We start from the raw sequence: 22,921 nt of genomic DNA on the forward strand, positions 1-22,921 counted from the left end.
TTTGATGATATGAACTTGCTATTGTCTTCTTCATCATTAGTTTGCATCCAAATATTTAACAAAGATAAAAAGGTTATATTATGCTCGGAAGATTTCTAATTTCTTGTTTAATATTCTACTTAATCAGTTAATCCTTCTATATATCTCAGATTACTTTGATCATCCTTACTTGCTCTTGACAAACTACTCACTCCAAGATCATTTGTTTTGGGCTCTTGTGTAAAACAACACAGGACTCCACTGCAACTCTGTAGAGATCATGAAGAGAGCTTCAAAACTAGACATTTTCTTCAACCCTAACACAAATATAATGAATCAACAAGCCTGAAGCTTTTAAAACTTGGAACAAAAAAAAAAAAAAAAAAATACATATTAACAAAACAAAATTGGACCAACCTTGTCAAGAAAAGCAATGCAAACTGCAGGAAAGATCTTGATTTGGTCCTTGATACCTGCAATATACTCTTCACTTGTTTGATGAAAAATCTGCAAACACATGCTAAAGTTCAAAATATGAATAAATCAAATCGGATAGGGAGCGGAGTTGGAGCTAGTCCTAAATGTTGACACTCCTCCTCAACCTTCTCCAAATCCTACTCAATCTCTATCAAGCACCATAACCATGGAGCTCGATAGAGATTGAGAGGAAATGGAAAAGGAGATGAGGAATGACAACCTGTAGGACTGAATTTCTAAGCTCAGAGTAATGACTTTGTGTGTGTGTGTATCTGAAGATAGAGGGATGCTTTATAGTGCTGGGAAAGCCCAACATTGATTTCACCCTTTATGTTTTGCATATCTACCCCAGTTCCCAACCCCTTTTTGTATACAACATGCTAGTTCAAACTCAAACCAAACGTCCTTGTCCTTCTGATAAGCTACTTTATTATGCTGACATTGATTATGCCAAAGAGTGTATACTGTAATATATTTAAGGGTGGCAGCTGAAACCATTACAGTACTTCCTTTGGTAAGTTGCACCAAAGCAGAAACAAGAGTTATAATGTTCATGGAGTCGCTCAGGCAGGCTTTCTCCTTTAGGTTCTATCTTAATGTGTTACTAATTGACGTTTCTACTAGCACTAGGCTACTAGCAGGTGCAGATCTACATTACTAATGCCTGTGCAGACTGAGCTGCGCATTTAGTGTTTGGAAGCCACTCTGGTTTTGAATTTGATTCTTATTCTCAGTTTAAACAGACTTTGTGAGAAAAAAAAATAACACAGAGACTTTGACAGAAAATTGGCCAAAAACTTACTTAGCGGACTTTAGCAAAGCATATGCATATACAATTTTTGATTGCAATTTGATGTGATTTAGCATAAGAGGCCATTATTGAAAAAAAAACCTCTATTGTAGACCCGGAAGTTAACAGATTGATAAATACAATTACTAAATCTTAAATATAACTAAATAAGGATGGCCGTGTCACTTGACATGTCTAACCTACTGATCATATGAATTCTATAAAATACAATTTATTCGTTGTAGTCTAAGAATCGAATTATCAAAGATATCCTTCTCGGCTTGTCGCCCACTTCGCTTTCCGATTATCTGATTGGTGAGTCCTGGACTCATCCGACAACCCACTCTAATTCAGAGAGATCGAAAGTGGGTTTGAACCTAAACTCGGAAACGAGCAAAAGCTTAGAAAGCCTAGAAAGGAAGAACCATATGTCTAAAAGCCTAAAAATCTAACCCAATTCTAAAATACGAAAAGGAAAATCTTACAAAGAATACATAATTGAACGGTTAAGATAGAATCGTGTAGTTCCTGTTTAAAAGAAGTTCCATACGCTCGTTTAAACGTTTTGAATAGTTTCCCGCTATGCGGCGGCAGACCCTGAAAATATGCGAGCTTCTTCAAAGCTCATATCTCTCACACACCCAAGTCTTAATCTTTCTCATCCCACACCCGAACCCTTCGTTTGGAACACCCTCATCCGAGCCCATGTCCAATCCAAACCCCCAACCCACTCCCCGATCTCCGTCTTCAATCGAATGCGCTTACATGGAGTTCAACCTGATAACCGCACCTTCCCTTTTCTCCTTCAGTCCTTCAATTCCATTCGTTATCTCCAATCAGGAAAACTATTCCATGCCCAAGTTTTTCTCTTGGGGTTTGATCAGGACCCGTTTGTCCAGACCTCTCTCATTCACATGTACTCGGCTTGCGGGGACTTGACGCTTGCACGCCAAGTGTTTGATGAAAGTACCCAACGGGATTTGCCGTGTTGGAATTCGATCATAGATGCGTATGCGAAAGTGGGTTTGGTTGATGCTGCACGACTTGTGTTCGATGAAATGCCCGAGAGAAATGTGATCTCTTGGAGCTGTATGATAAAGGCGTATGTGATGTGTGGTGGTTATAAGGAGGCACTTGCTTTGTTTCGTGAGATGCAGATGTTGGATAGTGTGAGGCCGAATGAGTTCACCATGTCAAGCATACTTTTGGCTTGTGGAAGATTGGGTGCACTTGAGCATGGGAAGTGGGTTCATGCTTATATTGATAAATATGGGATGAGAGTTGATGTTGTGCTGGGGACTGCGTTGATGAACATGTATGCGAAATGTGGAAGTATTGAGAGGGCAAGAGGGGTTTTTGATAGTATGGGATCTCGTAAGGATGTGATGGCCTGGAGTTCAATGATATCGGGACTTGCCATGCATGGACATGCTGTGGAGTCTCTAGAATTATTTGCTGAGATGATCAAGTCTGGCGTGAGGCCTAATGCTGTGACTTTTGTTGGTGTTCTTTGTGCTTGTGTTCATGGGGGTCTGGTAAATGAAGGTAAAGAGTATTTTCGGAGGATGGATGATGAGTTTAGTATTAAGCCTTTGATCCAGCACTATGGTTGCATTGTTGACCTTTATGGAAGAGCCGGGCTGATTTCAGACGCCTGGAAAGTGGTGATATCCATGCCAATGGAGCCTGATGTGCTTGTTTGGGGAGCTCTACTAAGCGGAGCTAGGATGCATAGGGACATAGAAACAAGTGAGATTGCGCTGAACAAGCTAATTCAGTTGGATCCAACTAATAGTGCTGCATATGTACTTTTATCGAATGTGTATGCCAAAATGGGGAAATGGAGTGAAGTAAGACGCGTGAGAGATCTTATGGAGGAAAGGGGGATCAAGAAAGTTCCCGGCTGTAGTTTGGTCGAGGTGGGAGGTGTCCTTCACGAGTTTTTCGTGGGGGATGATTCTCACCCTGCAACTCGAGAGATATACATGATGCTCGATGAGATCATGAAGAGGTTAAAGATGAGGGGTTTTGTGGGAAACACAAGTGAGGCATTGCTCCAGCTTGATGAGGAAGGAAAGGAGCTTGCCCTGTTGTTTCACAGTGAGAAATTGGCACTTGCTTTCTGCTTTTTGAAGACAACTCCTGGTACACCAATTCAAATAGTAAAAAATCTGAGGATATGCTGCGATTGTCACGATGCCATGAAGATGATTTCACAGGAGTTCAATCGAGAAATTGTCATTCGAGATTGCAACCGGTTTCACCATTTTAGGGAAGGACTATGCTCTTGTAAAGATTATTGGTAAATTATCACGAGTTAGGCAAATCCTTCATTTTTACTCCTAGGATAAAAATATGCATCTAGCATATAATTTGAAACAGGAATAGGAATTTCCATTCCAGCCAAATTTCCATGGTAGTAGTGTAGTATCATTTTAGGAATACCTTCCAAACCCAATTATGATTTGAAGCTTCGCATTCACCTTCACCCTCACCTTTTTTTCACCTAAATTGTTAATCACATGTCTCTATCAGTCTATCTAACATTTGGCAGAATTATCAAATCTTGTGGTGCGTTCATCGGGCAAACTTGCAGCTAATATGTACAAGGGTAAAATGACTTGGACTCTCTCCCAATCATGCTGATCCCAACCACATAAACTGTTTATCTTTTATATACAGAATTAGGGAAAGATCAAATCTTGTAAACAAATATCATATCACTTTAGATTCAGGTTTTGCTGAATCGTGGACTCTATCTGTCTGCTGGAACATAATAATTGAAGCATCACGTGGGACGCGATTGAGTTTGGTCGCTGGTCTCTGGTCTCTGGGTCTAATGACGTTGTTAACTTCAGCCACATGAATCACATTCATATCAAAAACTATGGGAAGGAAGAATTGTTAAATCCAATCCCAGATTTTAATCGAATCAAAGCTTAAACCTTTTAATCCAATCCAATCCATGCACGTTTCCCTTAGTTGTTCTTGGAATCCACACCCCGTTGGCGCTTTTCTGTCACTCGCCGCAGGTATTCCGGCGGTCGGTTGCGGCGCCGGCAGGTCTCTTCGGCGATTGTCAGGTTCGTCTTATATCTCCCTTATCTCGTTTAGATCGAGTTGTGTGGTTCAACGATAGTTTGGAGAGTTTACTTTTCACTTTTCGGGGAAATTTTGTGTCGGAGTGAATTTGCGTTTTGGGTGTTTAATCATTGTGATTCCGGAGGATTACGTAGATATAGAAGGCATGTTTGTCATGTCTCTTGTGATATTGAGCTATATTTTTCACTTAGTTTCTTATGTGTATCAGGGCCCTGTTGCTTCTGTTTAGATTTTGAGCTGCAAGTAGTTTGGAGGAAGAATGCCTGGACTTTCGAGAACAATTGGGCTGGAAACATGTGACAGCTACTTGATTTTCGAGAGCGAAACTGCCCTCGGTGGTGGTGTCCGGGCATTCTTATATTTTCTTGGTCTTGCTTATTGTTTCCTTGGACTATCAGCTATTACTGCTCGATTTTTTCGATCCATGGAGAGTGTTGTGAGCCACACGCGGGAGGTTGTGGACGTTGATCCTTGCACTGGTGGTAAAGTTATCAGGCATGAGAAAGTGTGGAACTTCACAATTGCAGACATTAGCTTGCTGGCCTTTGGGACCAGCTTTCCTCAGATATCATTGGCTACTATTGATGCTATACGAAACATTGGGAGCCTCTATGCTGGAGGTTTGTTTTTAGGAGAACTCACTGAATAACATAGGGGTCTTTGATTTCAAGATTTTGGCTTCATTGCCTGTTATTTGTTCCATTTTTCTGCTGCATCAACATGTGTTGTTTCTGTTTATCTGTACTTTCAGTATGTTATACCTGCACAGCATGCATCAAATTGTACACACATGTAGATACACTGGACAAATCATGCAGAAGTATCTGTCAGAAACTTCATGCGTTCAATGACAGGATGTCGGTGGACATCAGTTCATGGTGTCGAGTTTTGTTGTTCTAGAGAAGGTCATAAATTGATGAGGAAAAAGGTCAAATCTTGTATATACATTTTGAGTGGAGAATTTCAAGTTATCCACCAGTTGAATTGTCAGTGAAACTCTCAGCCTGGTTGTATTATATTTCTATACACAAAATAAATATCTGTTCACCTCTCAAAATCCCCAAAATGTGAAAATAGTTACATATGTATAATGACAAGTGCATTTAATTGTTCCGAAGGAGCATGATCACTCAAAAACTATCTTGCAATAATTATTTCTTGGACCGTGCTTTCTCCCTTCTTTTTGTTACTGCTCATGGTACATCTGCAATGAGCTTGTGTTCATAGTTTATAATTTTTTTCCATTTCTCTTGTTTATAGGTTTGGGTCCTGGAACACTAGTTGGTTCTGCTGCATTCGACCTTTTCCCCATCCATGCTGTTTGTGTTGTAGTTCCTAAAGCTGGAGAGCTGAAAAAGATTGCTGATATAGGAGTCTGGCTTGTTGAGCTCTTTTGGTCTTTTTGGGCGTATATTTGGTTATATATTATTTTAGAGGTAACTGTTATGTATATTTGGTTAACCATGAAAACTTCTTTTTTCCTCCCTAAACAAAGAAGATGAGGATTTTCATTTAGACCCTAGAATTTCTGATGTAGAATATACTGGTGAATCATGGGCTCTCATTTTCTTTTCTTTTTTTTCTTTTTTTTGGGTAAAGGTTAAATTGATTCTATTGATCAAGAACAGGATTCCATTCGATACACAAAATGTTAAGAGCCATTGGTGGATGATAATAATTAAATATAGACCCTTAATATCCAGTATTAGGACTTATGATTTACTTTGTTTACAACTCTGGTGAAATGCTCTGCTAAATAGTTAATGCTGCAGGTGTGGACACCAAATGTGATTACACTATGGGAGGCCTTATTGACAGTACTACAATACGGATTACTGCTGACACATGCTTATGCTCAAGACAAGCAGTGGCCCTACTTCTCTCTTCCTATGTATGCGTTTCTCTTTTTCAGTCAATTTTGAACACCTGAAATTTCTTGTCTTTATTACTTTTCGTAGCTGTAAACAATAAAACATAGGTTTAGCTTTCTTAGTAGTCTGCCTTCATTTCTTGTTGTATGTCTCAAGACCAAGAAGTGAGAGACCAGAGGACTGGGTGCCAGCTGAGCCAGTTGCTTGCAAGCTTGATAGTGGTCTCTGTGATGAGTACTCTGAAATACTTCATGTTGGCGAAGATGAAAACAGAGATGTTGTTGATATTTTCTCCATACATTCAGAAACAAGAAATGGTGTAGGTACTTATCCGAAGTTCTTTATGATGATGAATGTCTTGCGTCAAAATTCTTCACAAGATTTCTACTAATTGTCTAATTCAGTATATTTATATCAAATTTTAAATGCAAAATTTATCAATATCAAGAACTCACTTTGTAGGTTCAGTGTATCAACAAGTCTCTGGAATTGATGAAAGTCCTGAATCCTCTAATAAGGAGTATCAAGAGAAAATGGTTTCACAAGATCATCCATTTTTTACACTTTGGAGGCAACAATTTGTAGACGCAGTCAAGGTTTTGTATTGTATACACTTTACTATGTTTGTTATCAAGATAGGTGGTTCATGTTTTTGGTGATTTCTTTTTCATGAACAGCTCGAAAGCACAGAATCAAGGAAACTGAGCAACATCTATTTGCGACTGGCAAGAATTTTCTGGCAATTACTTCTTGCTCCTTGGAGACTATTATTTGCATTTGTTCCTCCTTATAACATTGCTCATGGCTGGGTTGCCTTCATAGGTTCCTTAATTTTCATCAGTGCGATAGCTTACATTGTAACACAACTCACTGATCTCATAAGTTGTGTCACAGGTAGTTTTTTGTGCCATAAGCTCATAACTTGTGGATGATTGATAATCTATTGTTCATGAATGAATGAGAGCACTAAATTGTTGTACTCCATACTTTTCAGGAATAAATCCTTATGTCATAGCATTTACTGCATTAGCAGCTGGAACTTCGTGGCCAGATTTAGTTGCAAGTAAGATTGCTGCTGAACGCCAGCTGACAGCTGACTCTGCCATTGCAAACATCACTTGCAGGTTTACTCATATAGCTCTATTTTGAAAGTTAGACTTTGTTACATCAAGTATTTTCGGTCTGGAAGTAATACATTTGGCAATACACTTGAAGATCAAAATTTGATCTGTCAGCTACTTAATACCATCTTCTTTTATGAGCAATTTGGAATGTCAGGATCTGAACTTGCTGTCCTGTTTATTCATGTTATTTGTAGCAATTCGGTGAATATATATGTTGGCATCGGTGTTCCATGGCTGATCGACACTGCATACAATTATATTGTCTACAATGAACCACTGCGGATTGAGAATGCAGCGGGTCTTAGCTTCTCATTGCTTGTATTTTTCGCAACTTCAGTAGGCTGCATTGCTGTTCTGGTAATTAGGCGTTTAACATTGGGTGCAGAGCTTGGAGGGCCAAAGCTTTGGGCATGGATTACCTTTGTGTTTTTCATGTTGCTTTGGATAACTTTTGTTGTACTGTCTTCCCTAAAAGTTTCTGGCATCATATAAGAGATCTTTTCACCTTCTCGGGTGTTTCTCTACCCTATTCGATTAGTTATGTCAAAGTATAATGTAAACATAGACCTTTACAGTACGTGCAGCATTGCTGCATGATTAGTTGATTACAAATGTAATATGCTGTTTAAGCCATGTTATCAAATGTACCTACCCCTTCATGTTCCTAGGATCTTATGACTTTGAATTGTAGGAACAAACTCATATTGTTACTTGGTTTGATGATACAGAATATACATAGCTTGATAGTTTGATCACAGCTATCATTCAGCAATAAAGTTTGTCTTGTTGTCCACTCCTTCCTCGTTAGATTACAGTCATGGTTTCTGGCTCGTTGTGTGGTTTCTGGACTAGGAGGATCACAAAGTCCTTTTGGTCTTTTTTATTAGTTTATGTACTTTTCGTATTTATGCTGCCAGATATTAGGAGCTTTTCTTCGTATTTTTTTTTTATTTTTTATTTTTTTATATATTTTTTAAAGTAAAACAAAGTAGATAAAATCTTGAAACTATAAAAGTAAAACAAGTAGATAAAATTTTGAAACAGAAATTTCGATGATGCTGGAGGATATCAAGGGTTTTGTTACTCTTTTAAAGGACACAAGGAATGTGAATTTACAGTTATGGGTCGTTCCCTTGTTATATATAAAGTGTAACCCTACTACAAACGATCACTTCCTCCTCATTGTTTGATTCATTCTCTCTCAACTCTGTGGCTTGGTGCATATATTGCATACAGTACAGTCTGGTCGATCGGAGGAAGGATGGATTCCACGGCGAAGCATGCTGTTGTGGTGAAAGTTATGGGTCGGACTGGATCCAGAGGACAGGTGACTCAGGTTAGAGTCAGGTTTCTGGACGATACGAATCGTCTTATCATGAGGAATGTCAAGGGACCAGTGAGGGAGGGGGATACCCTGACCTTGCTCGAGTCTGAAAGGGAAGCCAGGAGGTTGCGTTGAAGTGGTGGAGGCTTTCTTCCACCCTCTCCTCTGCTTAGATTCCTAGCCATTTGTCATGCTGTTGATCTTTAGTCTTTCTTGGTGTTATAATTCTCATGTGATTTCTAGTTTTTCCGATTAACAGATGCAGTTTTTCAGGTTGGATTCTTTTTATTTATATGGATGAATAGTTTTATGTATATGTATGAATCTTATATGGACTACTAGTTGGTGCAATAAAGACTTGTTTTTTCGTTTTTTGTTTTTTTTTTTGGAATGACAATAAAGACTTGTTTAAATACTCATACATGCTGTTGCTAAAGCAGCAGCATCAAGCTGTTTCTTAGTTTGAATTGCAGGATCTTATGACTGTTTTAATGATACAGAATATACATTAGCTTTGGTGTTTCCTTGTACTAGTTGCTTAAGTTTCCTAGTTTCATTATTGTTCAGTATGTTAGGGTTTACTTATATGATGAAGAAAAACAAATACATAGAAGAGACTCTTTCTTTTGTGCAACAAAATTCAACAGTGCAATCCTTGGAGATCCTTTTAAAAATTTTGACTGAAGATCTTATCATCTCGCCAATAGAGTAGTTTTATCTTTGGAGGATTTATTGAATCCTTTTAAAGTTTTTGACCTGGGAGCTTCAAAGAATCGAACTATGATCACAGCTATAATCCAGTAATAAAGTTTTGTCTAGTCGTCATGTCTTAATTTCTTCCTCATCAGATCAGATAGTCATGGTTCTGTCCTGCAGAATAGACATTAGGGACTCGATTAGATTTCATGTTACTGAACAATACAAATGCCAGCAAACAATAGAAGTCGTATGGTTAATCTGAGTATTGAGAGATGTCAACAAAAGACAATTGTTATAAGCTACTCATTGTCATTCAAAATAAACAAGTTAATGGATATACATGATCATTCTGAGCTACTCAAAATAAACAAGTTAAGTTAATGGATGATATACATGATAATTCTGACCTACTCATGCCAATTTGAGTATGCAAATTTGCATTCATTGTCATTCATACTAGACAAAATTTGGGATATATAACGTCCCAACAATACACACATATATATATATCTTGGGATAACCTTGTATAAGATCTTAGTGTAAACTTATATAGGATATCGGATATATCCTTCTATAAGATCTTGTATAAACTTATATAGGATATCGGATTGGGTTGTAGATATAGTTTTTAAAAAAAAAAAAAAAAAGAATTTGTCATACAATTTTTTAGTTTTACATTACAAACTCTTAGAATACCAATTCAAAGATTACTATGATCCATCGTGTATTTGAGTGGATGAAATATTGGAGAAAACTTAATTAGGGAGCAAATTTAGTAGGTATTAAGCAAGGTCGAAGGTTCGATCCTTGTGTATGCAGCAACAATCTTGGGAGAGCTTCCCTGTCTACGGGCGGTCCTAGCCCGGCTCGAATGGAAATTGGGTTTCCGTTAAGGGGTATTATCCCTGAACGCCCAAAACCCTTTTAAAAAAAAAAAAAAAAGAACCCTCTTCCCATCGACACCAAATACTTAGCCACGGCCACGGCCACTATTTAGCTGTCATACTTTGAGTAGTCAAAAACATAGGCATGGCCACTATTTGACTGTCGTACTTTGAGTAGTTTGTAACTGTGTGTATGCATATAGTGTTTGAGGTGTCATGCACTAAACCCTAAATGAAAACCTAGGCTATTGGTTATTGACTCTGGACTCGTGTGGTAAATACCTGATATCAACATTGATGAATTGAGAGATTCTGGATCAGTTTTGATGAATGGAGAGATTCTGCAGTTTTTGTAGTGTATCCCTTTTTAAATACAAATTCAAAAAAGGGCAAACAAATTGACCATTTTGTAAATCATTGGCCCCAAATCTATACTATATCTAAATTATTTTGGCTTCAACACCCAGGTTCTAGTTGAGGATGGCTACTCATTTCCTTATGTTTCTTGGTATTGTAAAAATCTGATGTAATTTCCAGTTTTTCGATTATTAAGTTTGGATTCTTTTTATGGATGAATCTTATATGGACTATATGGACTAGTTAGTGCAATAAAGACTTGTTTGAATACTAATCAAGTGTACAAACCAGTGATACAGAGCAGAAGAGGATCTGTTATTCACAAGACTGACAAGGGCACATCTCAAGCACGAGGCAAAACACCATATTCAACCATCTTATTTGGCAATGAAAACAAAGTTCAACATGTAACAACTCTTTCAGAGGAACCCTACAACATCTAACCACTACATCTTGAAAACTTAAATAAGGTGATGAAAGTAATCGATATCTCAACATTTTAACGAGCGAGCTACATTCTTGCTTAGGCAAGTGCACCCGTGCATGCTGTTGCTGGAGCAGCATCAAGCTGTTTCTTTCCAGCACTGTATTTCTTGGTGACAAATCTGCATTTCAGAGGAACAAAATATTAGTGCACTGATTTTCACACGAACATCTTCAAGTTTCAGTGTTCCTACTAAATATTTAGCATCACAGGCACCCTTGATAATGTTTAATTCCAAAATTATGGTATATGATGTATATGCAACAGTCAAGTACTGCTAAACACTGAAAATGAAATTATAAAGTAATCCCTGGTCTGTCATTTTACCTGAAGAAATCCCTCCACATTAACTCAAACATTAACCAGTTTGTTCCACTGCCACCATCGTCCGGGTTTGAGGATGCAGAGACAGATCTATCAATCACAATATTAATTTGACAGTGAGAAGAACGTTCTAATACAAAATTTAGAAGCTATATTATCATTTGAAAGAAAGGATATGCTCACCTGCTAGCAGTTTTCTTTAGCTCATCAAACATACTGCGGGGAGAGAGGCAACCCATGGCCAGCCATGGTGAGATTTTGCATGAAAAATTTGCACCATAGATGCTATCCTGACTTCCTTCTTTGCTCCCCTTGGGAGGTTGTGCTTGGCACTCAGCTGCAAACTTCTTAAGCTTCTCTAGGGCTTCAGCTTCTCCTCCCACCATAGAAGGCTTCCCATCCTACACAACAGTAGATGAAAATATTGTCACTTTACCCCGGGGACAAGTCAAAAGGTTCATTACTTAGAAGTAAAAAATTTAGACTAGCAAATCCGTGTGTCAACACCAATTCCCATGGCAGGAATAGTAGCAGATCCAACTACTAGCATTATTATTACCCCATTATCAACCATTCATTCAGCTAGACAAATTTAGACAAGCATAGGAGTCTAGGAATATAAAAGTTTCTGAAAGGGATGAGCAGGTTAATTAAGATTTGTTTGCCAGTAGTCCTTTCCTACTTTAATCCTACATTCGAAACTAACTCAACCAACAAGTAAATGGGTATAACAAATACGTAATGAACAAGTCGAAATTAGCTAGAACTAGACATAGCTAGAACTGGACATCGAAGTACAACAACTGCAACTGCATTGCTTATCAACTCCTCCCTACTTTTCATTCTACCCTGCAGTAACAGATCGTTCATTTCCATGCAAACTAACAATCTACTTTCATAGAACAGTCCGTCCAATAAACTAATTGTCGATGCAAACTATACCAATAAAACCAATACACATAAAACACAGCATTCACAAGCGAAAAAGGCACAAACCTGAGCCATGGAAGCAGAGGGGTTGAGACCCAAGTCCATCAAGGAAGGAACATCTCCAGGCTCAACATCGCCTCGAGACGGCAAGCCCTTCATCTGCTCCAAAGCCTCAATGGTCTTCCTCACCTCCAACCCCTTCACCTTCTCCCTAAACCCTCCATAGTTCGTGGGCATATCCTCCAGCTTAAATGGCAAGTCGTCCATATGATACAAAGTGCTTCCCCAGAAGTACTTAACCTCCACATTCTCCTCCTTCATCGCAGACTCAATCCTCTCCTCCGACTTGACCTCATCATGACTCACCTCCCTGTGGGCGTATATTGCGTCAGCTCCAATAGCCTTGGCCAGCTCAGCCAGGACCGTCTCGGGCTTCCCGATTCTGACAACCAGATCGGAGCCTCTGGCCTGGAGATTCTTTCTCAAATCGGAGACGGACTCGACGAGGAACTGGGCCCGGTAAGGGCCGGTCTTGTCGAACCCGGAAGATGACTTCCCGAAATCTCGCGGGTCGAAGCAGAAAACAGGCAGGACGGACATGGACTCGTTGTGGGCGGAGTTGAGGCATTCATTGTCTTGGACACGGAGGTCGTTGCGGAACCAAACGATGGATGCTCGACGGAGACCGGCGCCGTTGTTGGGGTCGAGGGGGCGGCGGGGGCCGAGAGTGAGGGGGCTTTGGAGGGGGTTGGCTGAGATGGTGGAGTTGAAGGAAAGCTTGGAGGGGGCGGGGGCGGTGGCGGAGAGGGAGAGGTGGGAGAGGGAGGAGGCTTGGGTTGGGATTTTGGCCTTGGTGGGTTGGTGGGAGGAGGAGAAGAGGGTGGAGACTTTGGGTTGTTGGAAGAAGTGGATGGGGAGGATTGAGGCCAGGGAGAGTGAGAGTGAGGCAGTGGCAAATGGGGAAGAAGAAGAATGGATGAGTGCTAGTGGGTTTTGTTGCTGTTGCTGTTGCTCCTCTGGTGATTCTGGGTTCTCTGAGATTTGGGAATTGGGGTGGTCCATTGTTGGTGTTGCTAGGGTTGAAGATAAGCTGATTGGTGTTGTGTGTGTCTTCTTCTACCTTCTGGTGCTCTTTCTCTCCCTTCGGTTTGGTTTGCTTCTCTCACTCTGTTGGTGTGGTGATGGAGTGTGTTTTATGGCATCTGGTGGGCTTTGAAATTGGTTTGGGGGTTTTAAAAGGCTAAAAACATTTTCTGGTACCTAACATTTGTTGTACTAACATTTCAACTTCTCATAGCCTTCAGTCTGAATCAGATAATTAGATGGGTTTCTTTCATAATTTTCTGCCATGGGGGTTGGTAGAACTCCAATTCAAGATCTGTGTTCTTTTTCTTTCTTTTTTGTGTGTTTTTTAAATAAATATTTTAGTTGAGTTATTTAGATTAGGTAGGTGACTGAAACAAAGTTTTCCTAACACCATTATTGGAAATTTGGAATGTTGGGTAGTTTTCCCTATTCCACATTAATGGGGATTTGTTTGCATTTTCTAATTACACGGATAATAAATTATTCATCTTTGTGTGGGTTGATCATCATTGTAGTTAAGGTTAACGTATGAGGAGTGTTACGGTTATTTTAAACCAAAAGAAATTCAATTTGATGTTACTTATTCGAAGGTAAGTACTTCTTCACAGTAAGACTGTTTGTCACTCATTGTGCAACACTAACAATTTTTGACATTGTTCTTTCCTCCAACATGTCCTGTGTAGTGTAAATAGATGGAGACTAGAGTAGTAGCACCTGTTGAAGCTTCTTTATGAGTCTTTCGCATCGATCATATCATCATGATACAGACACCATCGGTCTACCACTAGTTTCTTGAGCCAATATGTGTCCAAATTGCATAGCATTTTCATGTGACTTGTGGAATAAATGGCTCCATGTACTTGCTTGGTGAGAAGAAATGGATGGTAAGAAATGGTTATGACATTATTTTTAGATAGACATTTTCACTGGATCATATGGAAAGAGGTTTTAATGAGGATATTATAATAAGGTTTAAGTAAAGATTTTTGAATCATATAAGCCGAGAACATGTAAAATATTTCAAATAATGAATTCATGAAGAATGTTTGAATGATATTAGAAATGAAGGATATCCATTTTTAGATATGGTTTTTGAAATTTTTAAACTTGTAATGAAAGATTAGTCTGATTTTGATAAGATACTCGTAGACCCCAGTTTAAATACTGATTAAATTATGTATCAATAACTTGCTAACGTGACTGAGATGGTCTATTTCCCATCAAAATAAAATTAAAAAATTAAAAAAACCACACACACGCACACCCATTATAACATAATTAAACGGGGTGTCGTTGAGAATGAGCATAGTCCAACGCAGGTCGTTTAAGGTCTTGGCGCTCTGCGGAGGGAATTGCCGTCTCTGACTAGTGACTACGATGAATTATCCAATTCTCACACCTACGGCTTATCACCGGTGACTCATCGGAATTGTATATGGACTCTTTGCTGGGTTTCGCACGCTCCCCAGCTACTGCTTTCTTGCGCCGTCCCCTGACCTACACTTCAACACCAATCAGAAATGGCGGGCTGAGCTTCCGAGCAAAACCCAACGACGAAATTGACCCACTACTCCATGACGCCATCCATTCAGCCTCTCTTCGTTTCCGAGAGACCCATCGACCAGGCAATTTTATTTCACTCTATTTTTCAGTCAGTCAGACTTTTTTTTTTCTTTCTTTTTTTTAATTCGAAATTTCGAATAGTTGATAGACAATTGCATTTTTGTTTGGTTGGTTTTTGAGTGTTTGGTTAACACTATAATGTGCAGAGCCTCTGTTTGTTGATCCATATGCGGGCTGCTTTGTTCATCCCAATGCGCAGATGGATATGAAGCAATGCTCACACCATTACTGCCTTGCTACTAAGTACATTGATGATAAGTTGCTTCGTACAGTGAATCATATTGATGGACTCAAGCAGGTAATTTGGTTTATTTGTGCAGAATAGGTAAAATTTAGTAGATAACAACAGTTGGGTTATAATGGCATTTTTCTGGTGAATGCAGGTTGTTTTGCTAACAGATGGCATGGACACTCGGCCATATAGGCTTAATTGGCCGACTTCAACCATAATATTTGATATATCGCCGGACCGGGTATTCAGTGGAGCAGCTGAAAAGCTTAAAGGTGGTTGCAAACATACAATATAGATTATATGTGTCGATTTGGAGGAACTAAAACAAGTTTGAGTGTTTACTATTGCCGTCATTTAGTATATTCATATGTGAGTTCATATGCAGTGCACTTGGTTGAAAATCTCTGGTAGTCTAAAATGTCATAATGAGTCTGTAGGTGGCACTGCTGTGGACTCTTTGATTTTCCATGATATCAAAAGTCATGCAGGGTTGATGCAGATATTGTTTCATTCTTCATCCTCGATAATTCCTGCTTTTGTGAATTTTTGTGCATTACTAGCTTTTCTTATAGTGGAATCTTATATCTTTCAGGTGTTGGGGCTAAAATCCCAAGAAGTTGCTTATTCCTTCATGTTCCATTGGAGTCCTCCGACTTGCAACAAACTCTACGTGCTAAAGGCTTTAATGGTAACCGGCCTAGTATATGGGCCATGCAGGTATGTGGTAGGGTTTGAAGTTCTGCAATAATGATCATCTAAATGAATCATAGATTTGTCTTCGAATCATTAATTAGTTCTCTCTGTGTTGCACATTATGGTGAATAAGGACGTCATTTATATGTTATTGTAGGGACTGCCTGTGATGACCTTGGCAAATTTTGAGGATATTTTGCTAACCGTAAGTGGTTTGTCCATGAATGGATGTGGCTTTTTGGGTGAATTGCCGGCTTGGTTGGCAGAGACTGAAATAGTGACCAAGGTCAGTTGGCTTATTTAAAGGAGTGTCTTTGAGCTTAGATAATTGCTTGTCTTTCTTTAGAATGACAATCATCACCTCTTTCCTGTATTATGTAGGCTAGTGCAAGGGAATGGATAGAGAAGTTATTCATGAACAATGGCTTTCGGGTGGACATGATTCGCTATGAAGAAGTCGCAAAGAGTTTAGGCAAAGAATTAGCAGCAGGACCTTATAAGAATATACTATTTTCCTCAGAACAACTGCGGTTTTCTGATGATCAGGTATAGTGCTCATCAGTATACAGATTAATCTTGTCCACTCAACATGTTGAGACCTTTATGTCTCCCCGTGTTATCCCTGGAAGTCTGCATTGAATCACTATGGTTATTTCGCTGCTTCAGAAGAATTCTGATTTTCAGTGTGATATTTTTGTTCAGTCCAGTAGTTACAGCTTCAACTTTATAAATCTATCTTTTATTGTTGACAGATGGAAACATGGAGAAGAGAATTTCAACGAGTTGAGGAACAAGGGGATGAAGAAGGTTTTGAAGAGCTCTAATAGAAATTGGGTAGCTGTGGCCGTAGTAATAACATAGTGCTTCTTTTGGTGGTCTTGTTTTTTCCAGCCTCCACATCGTAAATTCTTGTAATAAAAGGTTTTGGAATCTGATTGTTCTAATTTTTCTTGGTTGGTATACGTCAGGTGTCAATGGTCCATCTCCATATTAATGTCTGCTTCTTGCTAATCTCATAGCCTCGTGTATGTCAAGAGCTAGCCTTTTTGTTTTTCAATTTGAACAGTCGCTGTTGCTGAAAGTTTGTTGATGACAGATTCTCCTAGAATATCACATGTTTTTGGCTCGTCGATCTCGAACCCAAGCTGAATCTATGAATTGGACCCAAATGTCATGCTTGCAAGCAACGTCAAGGCACAAAATAAAGTACTTGTATGAAAAGTTGGAGTTGATTCTTCACTTCAGAAAGATTGATAAATTGGATGAAAAAAAACAAACACTCTTTTCTTCACCAGTAGAAAAAAATATCTCCTGAATCTAATAGAGCAGACTCAGATTCATTATCATACAAATCATTTGTATATACAAACATTACGAACTATCAAATCCAACCCAAAAACCCCAACTTATAGATCAACTGACTGTCAATGTTAACGGCAAGCTGCAAAGTGACAAGTCCACCCACAAGTCCAAGCTACCAAATATAAAATCGCTAACTGATCTTTCATGGATTTCACAGCTAGGAGGGATTTGACCAGAAATCTCACGGCCCCAAAACATCAACAACCAAAAATCTCACGGCCCCCACTAAATCTGGATATTTGACTATGGAAAAACATACATTAATCTGTAAGGGGCACCACCAAACTGTCAAGAAAGGCCAGAAGAAAATCTGTTTCAGACCAAAATGAAGTTCCTTGTATCCTTATATTAAATATTATGAATCGAAAATGAAGTTTACCAGTTCTCACATGGTATAGTACTGAAGATAATCTGGATCACTTTGAACCCCTTTAGTAAGACAGATGCTACTGTTGATTCAAAACAGACACTGCAGGGTGGGGTCTACCAACATTCAGCACACCTCTAGCTGTGGCCTGTTGAGAGGAACAATCAACTGTTAGGAAACTGCAGTGCAGAAAGTGAAGTATCTACACTATCATTCTTGTATGGGATTTACCTCAAAGAAGGAATTGAAGTTCAGACGCATCAGAAAACGCCTAAGAAATGGGGCTCGCTGACTCCCTACAAGCCTACTACTGCGCAATATCGTGTACAGGGAGTTCGATTTCTTGTTGAATTCCTGAACAAAGAAAAAGAAAGCCAACTTGAAATAGGAAGTACAGAAAAGAACTTAAAAGAGAGTTCGTTAGGTGATTTTCTGAAACTTTGTATAATCTTTGTAGGCCAGCACCTCTATAATATGTTCCAATTCAGATGTATTTGCACTGCTTTCTTGGTTCTCAATGTTCCAGCAGAAACGAATGCAAAGTTTCATTATGCTGTCAAGTATCCTTGATAAAGAGCCAATGTCCAAGAAAGATTGTGAAATTAGAGCATTTAAGTACCTGTAGGCAATATTACAACTACATCAATACTACTCTGAATCATGACCATTTGACAGCTTAGGAATCATCTCAGGAAGTAGGAACTACAGACACTGGAAACAAGAAACAGTGGTGATTCTGTGACATATTAGGCAGTCTCGAACAAGTTAAATAATCAATTGATAGATGACTAAACCTGAATTGCCCTATTGTTAAAAGGGATAGCCCAAAAATATATTAAGTGGGGAAAGATGTCACAAAGACCATTTCTACCCTAACAAATTCGTCTGCTTGTGGAGCTCTTCTGCTCAGCACAATCAGTAATAAAGGGCTTCTAACCAGAAGAATAAATGGAACTGAGGAACTTTAAGCATATAAAGCAAAACTAGACTGTATAAGTGGGTTCTACAATGGCTTTCCTATGGTTACCATTTATTTAACATTGATTAGAACATGCCTCAAGTGTTTTCATCACGGCATCTCACCAACAGTGATGCCATGCATATAAAATTTTGTTAACAAATGACAAAGTACACTGCCTAAGTGGGTTCTACAATGGGTTTCCAGTGGTTCGTTAATTACTTAATTTAACATTGATAACAACTTGCCTCAACTGTTTTCATTAAGGCATCTCATTGATAGTGATGCCATGCATATAGAATATTGTTAACAAATGACAGATATTCATAAGTAAATTACTGGAAAACATTACAAAGAAGACATTAGAAGTATACGCAATCAGAAACCAGTTATAGAACTCACTCCAGATGGACGCCTACAAGTCCATTAAAGTCATGAGAATCTTGGATATGAGCTTGCAGAACATTCCATTGGGATTCTATCACATCCACCTAATTAAAAAAAAGTAGATTTACAATAGAAGTAATTAGAGTCAAGAAAGTACAGAAAACTTCTATTAATCGTGTTCATCTAAAAGTTATGAAAACATACAAGTGAAAGTATATGGAACAATCATAACCTGTATATAAAATTGAAGATTTCTGATCAAGAAAGCCATATGCTCTCTAATTCGCCACATTGGTCTGCTTCGCTGCCTTCGCTGTTGTGATACCGAGCATTTTACACGATCATTCCGATGTGTGGCAAAATCTGTGTGATCCTGATGCATTACAGAGGCCCATGATTTCTCCAATTCCATTTGTGTTCGCTTGAGCCTCAGCAAATATTGGAAAACCCGGCAGTACCTGGGTACATTCACAGCATTTGTAAGTTAGACAAGGTCAACAATTCAGGACTAATCCAAGTACTTGAAATTCTACAAGTTTATCTGAAATACAAAGAATAGAATATACTAAAGGGCCGTTCCAACTTCAACAGACAAAACCAAAGGATAGAACCAATGACATGCACAAGTAGAACTAGCAGCGGACTCTTACTTAGAGAGCACTTCTGGGGTAAAGAACAACTGCAAGGGCCAATCAACAAAGTATTCAAGAGCAATCCCATCCCAACCATCAAGGGTTATATCTGAAGAAGCACTTGATTGTGCAGTGCCTGAATTTCCATCTGTCTTTGGTACATCTATTTGGGAAGATTTAATAGCCATCCCAAATGAAGGCATCCTAGTAGGTACAGAGAGACAGTTAAGTGATCATTGTATATGAAATCTCAAGTGAACTGACTGATAAGACAATTGGCCAGTAAAATCAAACCTCAAGGATACTCTAGAGAAATGTTTGTCTTCCTCACCTATAGTCTTAAGAGCAGCCTGCATTGGAAATTTCGGAACCACTAGAATTAATCAGAAAATAAAGGATACTGACGCAACTAAGTGAATAATACATCTATGAAGAATCATACTCATCTTACCAGCTGGAAAGGGACCATAAGATCAGCCTCAGCAGTTGACTGGCGAGGAGGTAGCCGCATCAATTGGCGGCTCTCTTCAAGAAAACACTGCAACAATCAATCATTCTTAGTTAAGACATATCTCATTGGGAACTCTATTTAATTGTCAGTACCTGCGGGACATCTATCTTCAGAACACTTTCTAATCTTTAAGTGAAGAATTATATTCTCACTGTCATCTGAATAATAGTTTAAGTTACTGGAAACACACAAGGAAGCAATATTTAGAAATTTTCCACCCTTACCTGAAAGAAATCTCCTTTTGCCAACAGAAAATAGTCTTTCAGTGCCTTTAGATGACCATTCAAGTCAGCACGTACAACCACAAGCTGCACAATTGAGGTAATACATTAAATTGCTGTTCTTAACATGAAAGGACCAAGTTTGTCACATTCAGCACCTGCCAAAGATGACTGGCAGCAATAGCCCGTATTGAGTCAACTGCACATTCAAAGGATCTTTTGTGGAACTCAGATGATTCCTGCGCATACGAACACAAGTATAAGAGCCTGTGAAGAACTATATATCAGAAAGTAATGATTGTGCAGTAAATTAAATGCAAACTATGACCTAAACAACTTATTGCACACAAAGCAGATAACCAGCAAGAAGAATAAGCAACAATAGTGCCCCAAAAAAGAAAGAAAAGAACCTTTAGTTCCAGAAGCATAGTTTCAATCTTATCGGCCTCAGACTGTGGAAGCATTTCTTCGCCAATCAATTCTTTCTCAACAAAAGGGTCTTTGTGAAATGGGAAACGTCCTGAAAATCCTTGGATTTTCTGAGATCCCCTTGGCACCTGCTGGTGTAATACATCATCCTGAAATCGAAAGGCATGGCTTGGATTGCGAAGAACCCTGATGGCCTTGCCAGCAAACAATACTGATTCTGCAACACGTATCTGGATATATTCGGGCAGCATATCCTACGAAAAGAAACAGAAATTGACGTAACTTACAAGTAATAGTAAGGAATTTCCAAATTTTGGTTTCTTTTATTTTTTAGGCTGCTAGAAACAAAAACTTGAGGTTGGTGAACTTGAAAAAAGTACAGTGAGAGTATGAATAGGGCATCATTACCGCCCAAAAAACTAGCACACAAACTTCTAGTCTTTCAAGAAAAAAAGATCCATCAAGATTTCATACATATCTATCATAAAGATACAATTTTGTAGAGTCGAAATTACCAAATAGATATGAAATCCCAAGTGCCAATCGGATGTGTCGTCCGTTGACATACGTGCCAGCTTTTCAGATATGTCTTGATGAGATGACTCTACATCCTTATCTTCCATCCTGTAAAGAATTACAACCAACCAAATAAACCACTTGAATTGAGTATAACTCGAAATGAAGGCTACACATCAAAAGGAAAAAACAAGACCTTGCTACCTCCTAATGAAAAACTCTCCGTGCTGGTCTTGAAGGATCCCGTACACCATCCATGCTGCTAACTGGTTGTACATGACCTGATGTGCATGCCAAAGAAGCCTATGCTACCAGCACACACAAAAACATACATTGAAAACTAATCAGCTCAGAATTCATCTCTGCTCAATAATATTGACTTGCATTTCGGATATCAGTAAATCCTTGCACACACGTTGTCCCACTGGACAAGAAGAAAGAGGTGTATATACCTCTGAATGCACGTCTGCAACTCCGGCACTCCACAATGGCATCGTTTATGCAAAAGATTCAGCAGCTGACCGCCGCAAATGTCATCCCTCTCAATCTCCAGTATGAGCTCATACAGCGGCGGCAAAAGCACAAAAAACTAGCACAAAAAAAATCCAACTAATCATAAGAAACCACAAGCAGAAATCATCAACAATGCAGCATACGAAGCCGACAACCCTACCTTAGTGAGGCCCTGAGTCACAGTTGCCAGTATAGGAACCGACTCAGCCAACAATTTCTGCTCAATGTGAAGAACCGCCGACCTATAAACCGAGAGAATCTCCACAATTCCGTTGGCAACGGCTCTCCGGTACACGCTCGGCTTCTCAACTTTTCCGGCGAGTACCGGACTCGGCTTAGCAGACCTTATCCAGCTCAAATTCCGAGACCTGGTGGCGAAGCGGTCAAGCTCTCGGTAGTAAAACCCTAAGGTGACGATTCTTTGTATGAGATCCCTGCAATTGAAGTAGTAGAGATGATTTCGGTGAAGAATTGAGAGAGATTGTTATAATTTGAGGTGGAAATTAGAGGCACCTTTACCTTTCGCTGGGTTGGATGAAGGAGATGTCCGGAGCGAGGTGGAAAGTAGGGTGGTCGGAAATGGGGGAGTCGATTCCGAGAGAAGAGGAGTGCTCTCTCTCGTCGATTATGAGATCGCCGGTGTAGCCCACTAGTGCCAGTAACAACTCGTGTAGCATTGCTTCGTTTTCGATTTCTGAAACTCTCAAGTTGCAGTGAGTGCCACACTGGGAAAGACCAAGCCTCAAACCTCAGGAGAGAGAGCGCTCTGTGTTTTTCTTTCAAAAAATATAAAATAAAATTTTTAAAAATTAAGGTAAATGAAAATATAAATCAACAATGTATCTAATTTATTTACGGATATGTGTCCGACCGTATCTTGCCGGGATATCTTGCCATAAGCCCATAACTGGACATATCAGGCAGTATCAGCATGTAGCTGGTGCCTTGCAGATCAAGAAAATATCCTCGGATATGGCTAAAAATTTATTTGTAAATAAATTAGATACGTTAAAGCAATAATAACATTTCATCTTTTAATGTTCACA

General features: G+C 39.1%; 5 protein-coding genes across 5 annotated transcripts; 3 read left to right on the plus strand and 2 right to left on the minus strand.

Annotated features, from left to right (window-relative positions):
- The first annotated feature begins 1,851 nt into the window (after positions 1-1,851).
- Positions 1,852-8,135, plus strand: LOC101314253. Its single transcript, XM_004292614.1, has 10 exons — positions 1,852-3,391; positions 4,229-4,329; positions 4,596-4,968; positions 5,609-5,784; positions 6,121-6,239; positions 6,376-6,536; positions 6,682-6,815; positions 6,897-7,113; positions 7,214-7,343; positions 7,538-8,135. The coding sequence occupies exons 1-10, from the start codon at positions 1,852-1,854 to the stop codon at positions 7,833-7,835; spliced, it is 3,249 nt and encodes a 1,082-aa protein (XP_004292662.1). The 3' UTR covers positions 7,836-8,135.
- Positions 8,136-8,604: 469 nt separating this feature from the next.
- LOC101309114 (40S ribosomal protein S28-like) lies at positions 8,605-8,802 on the plus strand. The gene has a single exon (XM_004290750.1). The coding sequence runs from the start codon at positions 8,605-8,607 to the stop codon at positions 8,800-8,802; it is 198 nt and encodes a 65-aa protein (XP_004290798.1).
- Positions 8,803-10,902: 2,100 nt separating this feature from the next.
- LOC101309988 (blue-light photoreceptor PHR2-like) lies at positions 10,903-13,639 on the minus strand. The gene is made up of 4 exons (XM_004290753.1): positions 12,412-13,639; positions 11,599-11,816; positions 11,419-11,505; positions 10,903-11,212 (listed from the first exon to the last, which is right to left on the minus strand). Exons 1-4 carry the CDS (start codon positions 13,405-13,407, stop codon positions 11,131-11,133), a joined length of 1,383 nt encoding a protein of 460 aa, XP_004290801.1. The 5' UTR covers positions 13,408-13,639; the 3' UTR covers positions 10,903-11,130.
- Positions 13,640-14,794: 1,155 nt separating this feature from the next.
- LOC101310279 (putative S-adenosyl-L-methionine-dependent methyltransferase MAV_4873-like) lies at positions 14,795-17,082 on the plus strand. The gene is made up of 7 exons (XM_004290754.1): positions 14,795-15,056; positions 15,201-15,352; positions 15,438-15,558; positions 15,879-16,003; positions 16,137-16,265; positions 16,361-16,525; positions 16,732-17,082. The coding sequence occupies exons 1-7, from the start codon at positions 14,867-14,869 to the stop codon at positions 16,801-16,803; spliced, it is 954 nt and encodes a 317-aa protein (XP_004290802.1). The 5' UTR covers positions 14,795-14,866; the 3' UTR covers positions 16,804-17,082.
- A 282-nt stretch (positions 17,083-17,364) lies between these two features.
- LOC101309693 (gamma-tubulin complex component 4 homolog) lies at positions 17,365-22,552 on the minus strand. The gene is made up of 17 exons (XM_004290752.1): positions 22,395-22,552; positions 22,036-22,309; positions 21,815-21,951; positions 21,567-21,665; positions 21,362-21,470; positions 20,828-21,100; positions 20,576-20,656; positions 20,421-20,504; positions 20,137-20,223; positions 19,980-20,035; positions 19,704-19,889; positions 19,286-19,511; positions 19,069-19,157; positions 18,174-18,327; positions 17,940-18,062; positions 17,731-17,856; positions 17,365-17,626 (listed from the first exon to the last, which is right to left on the minus strand). Exons 1-16 carry the CDS (start codon positions 22,550-22,552, stop codon positions 17,788-17,790), a joined length of 2,205 nt encoding a protein of 734 aa, XP_004290800.1. The 3' UTR covers positions 17,365-17,626; positions 17,731-17,787.
- Positions 22,553-22,921: the final 369 nt, after the last annotated feature.

The sequence above is a fragment of the Fragaria vesca genome, linkage group LG2, assembly GCF_000184155.1.
Source record: "Fragaria vesca subsp. vesca linkage group LG2, FraVesHawaii_1.0, whole genome shotgun sequence".
NCBI classification, from domain to species: Eukaryota; Viridiplantae; Streptophyta; class Magnoliopsida; order Rosales; family Rosaceae; genus Fragaria; species Fragaria vesca.

Coding starts and splice junctions, on each gene's coding strand:
- LOC101314253 (XM_004292614.1), top strand. CDS start 1,852: ATGCGAGCTTCTTCAAAGCTCATATCTCTCACACACCCAAGTCTTAAT. Junction 4,969..5,608: donor TGGGAGCCTCTATGCTGGAG/GTTTGTTTTTAG, acceptor TCTTGTTTATAG/GTTTGGGTCCTGGAACACTA. Junction 6,537..6,681: donor ACATTCAGAAACAAGAAATG/GTGTAGGTACTT, acceptor CTCACTTTGTAG/GTTCAGTGTATCAACAAGTC.
- LOC101309114 (XM_004290750.1), top strand. CDS start 8,605: ATGGATTCCACGGCGAAGCATGCTGTTGTGGTGAAAGTTATGGGTCGG.
- LOC101309988 (XM_004290753.1), bottom strand. CDS start 13,407: ATGGACCACCCCAATTCCCAAATCTCAGAGAACCCAGAATCACCAGAG. Junction 11,817..12,411: donor CCTCTGCTTCCATGGCTCAG/GTTTGTGCCTTT, acceptor ACTGTTGTGTAG/GATGGGAAGCCTTCTATGGT. Junction 11,213..11,418: donor ATGTGGAGGGATTTCTTCAG/GTAAAATGACAG, acceptor TCTGAAATGCAG/ATTTGTCACCAAGAAATACA.
- LOC101310279 (XM_004290754.1), top strand. CDS start 14,867: ATGGACTCTTTGCTGGGTTTCGCACGCTCCCCAGCTACTGCTTTCTTG. Junction 15,057..15,200: donor CCGAGAGACCCATCGACCAG/GCAATTTTATTT, acceptor TATAATGTGCAG/AGCCTCTGTTTGTTGATCCA. Junction 16,266..16,360: donor AGACTGAAATAGTGACCAAG/GTCAGTTGGCTT, acceptor TGTATTATGTAG/GCTAGTGCAAGGGAATGGAT.
- LOC101309693 (XM_004290752.1), bottom strand. CDS start 22,552: ATGCTACACGAGTTGTTACTGGCACTAGTGGGCTACACCGGCGATCTC. Junction 21,666..21,814: donor TTGCAGACGTGCATTCAGAG/GTATATACACCT, acceptor CTGGTAGCATAG/GCTTCTTTGGCATGCACATC. Junction 20,505..20,575: donor CTGCCAGTCATCTTTGGCAG/GTGCTGAATGTG, acceptor TCAATTGTGCAG/CTTGTGGTTGTACGTGCTGA.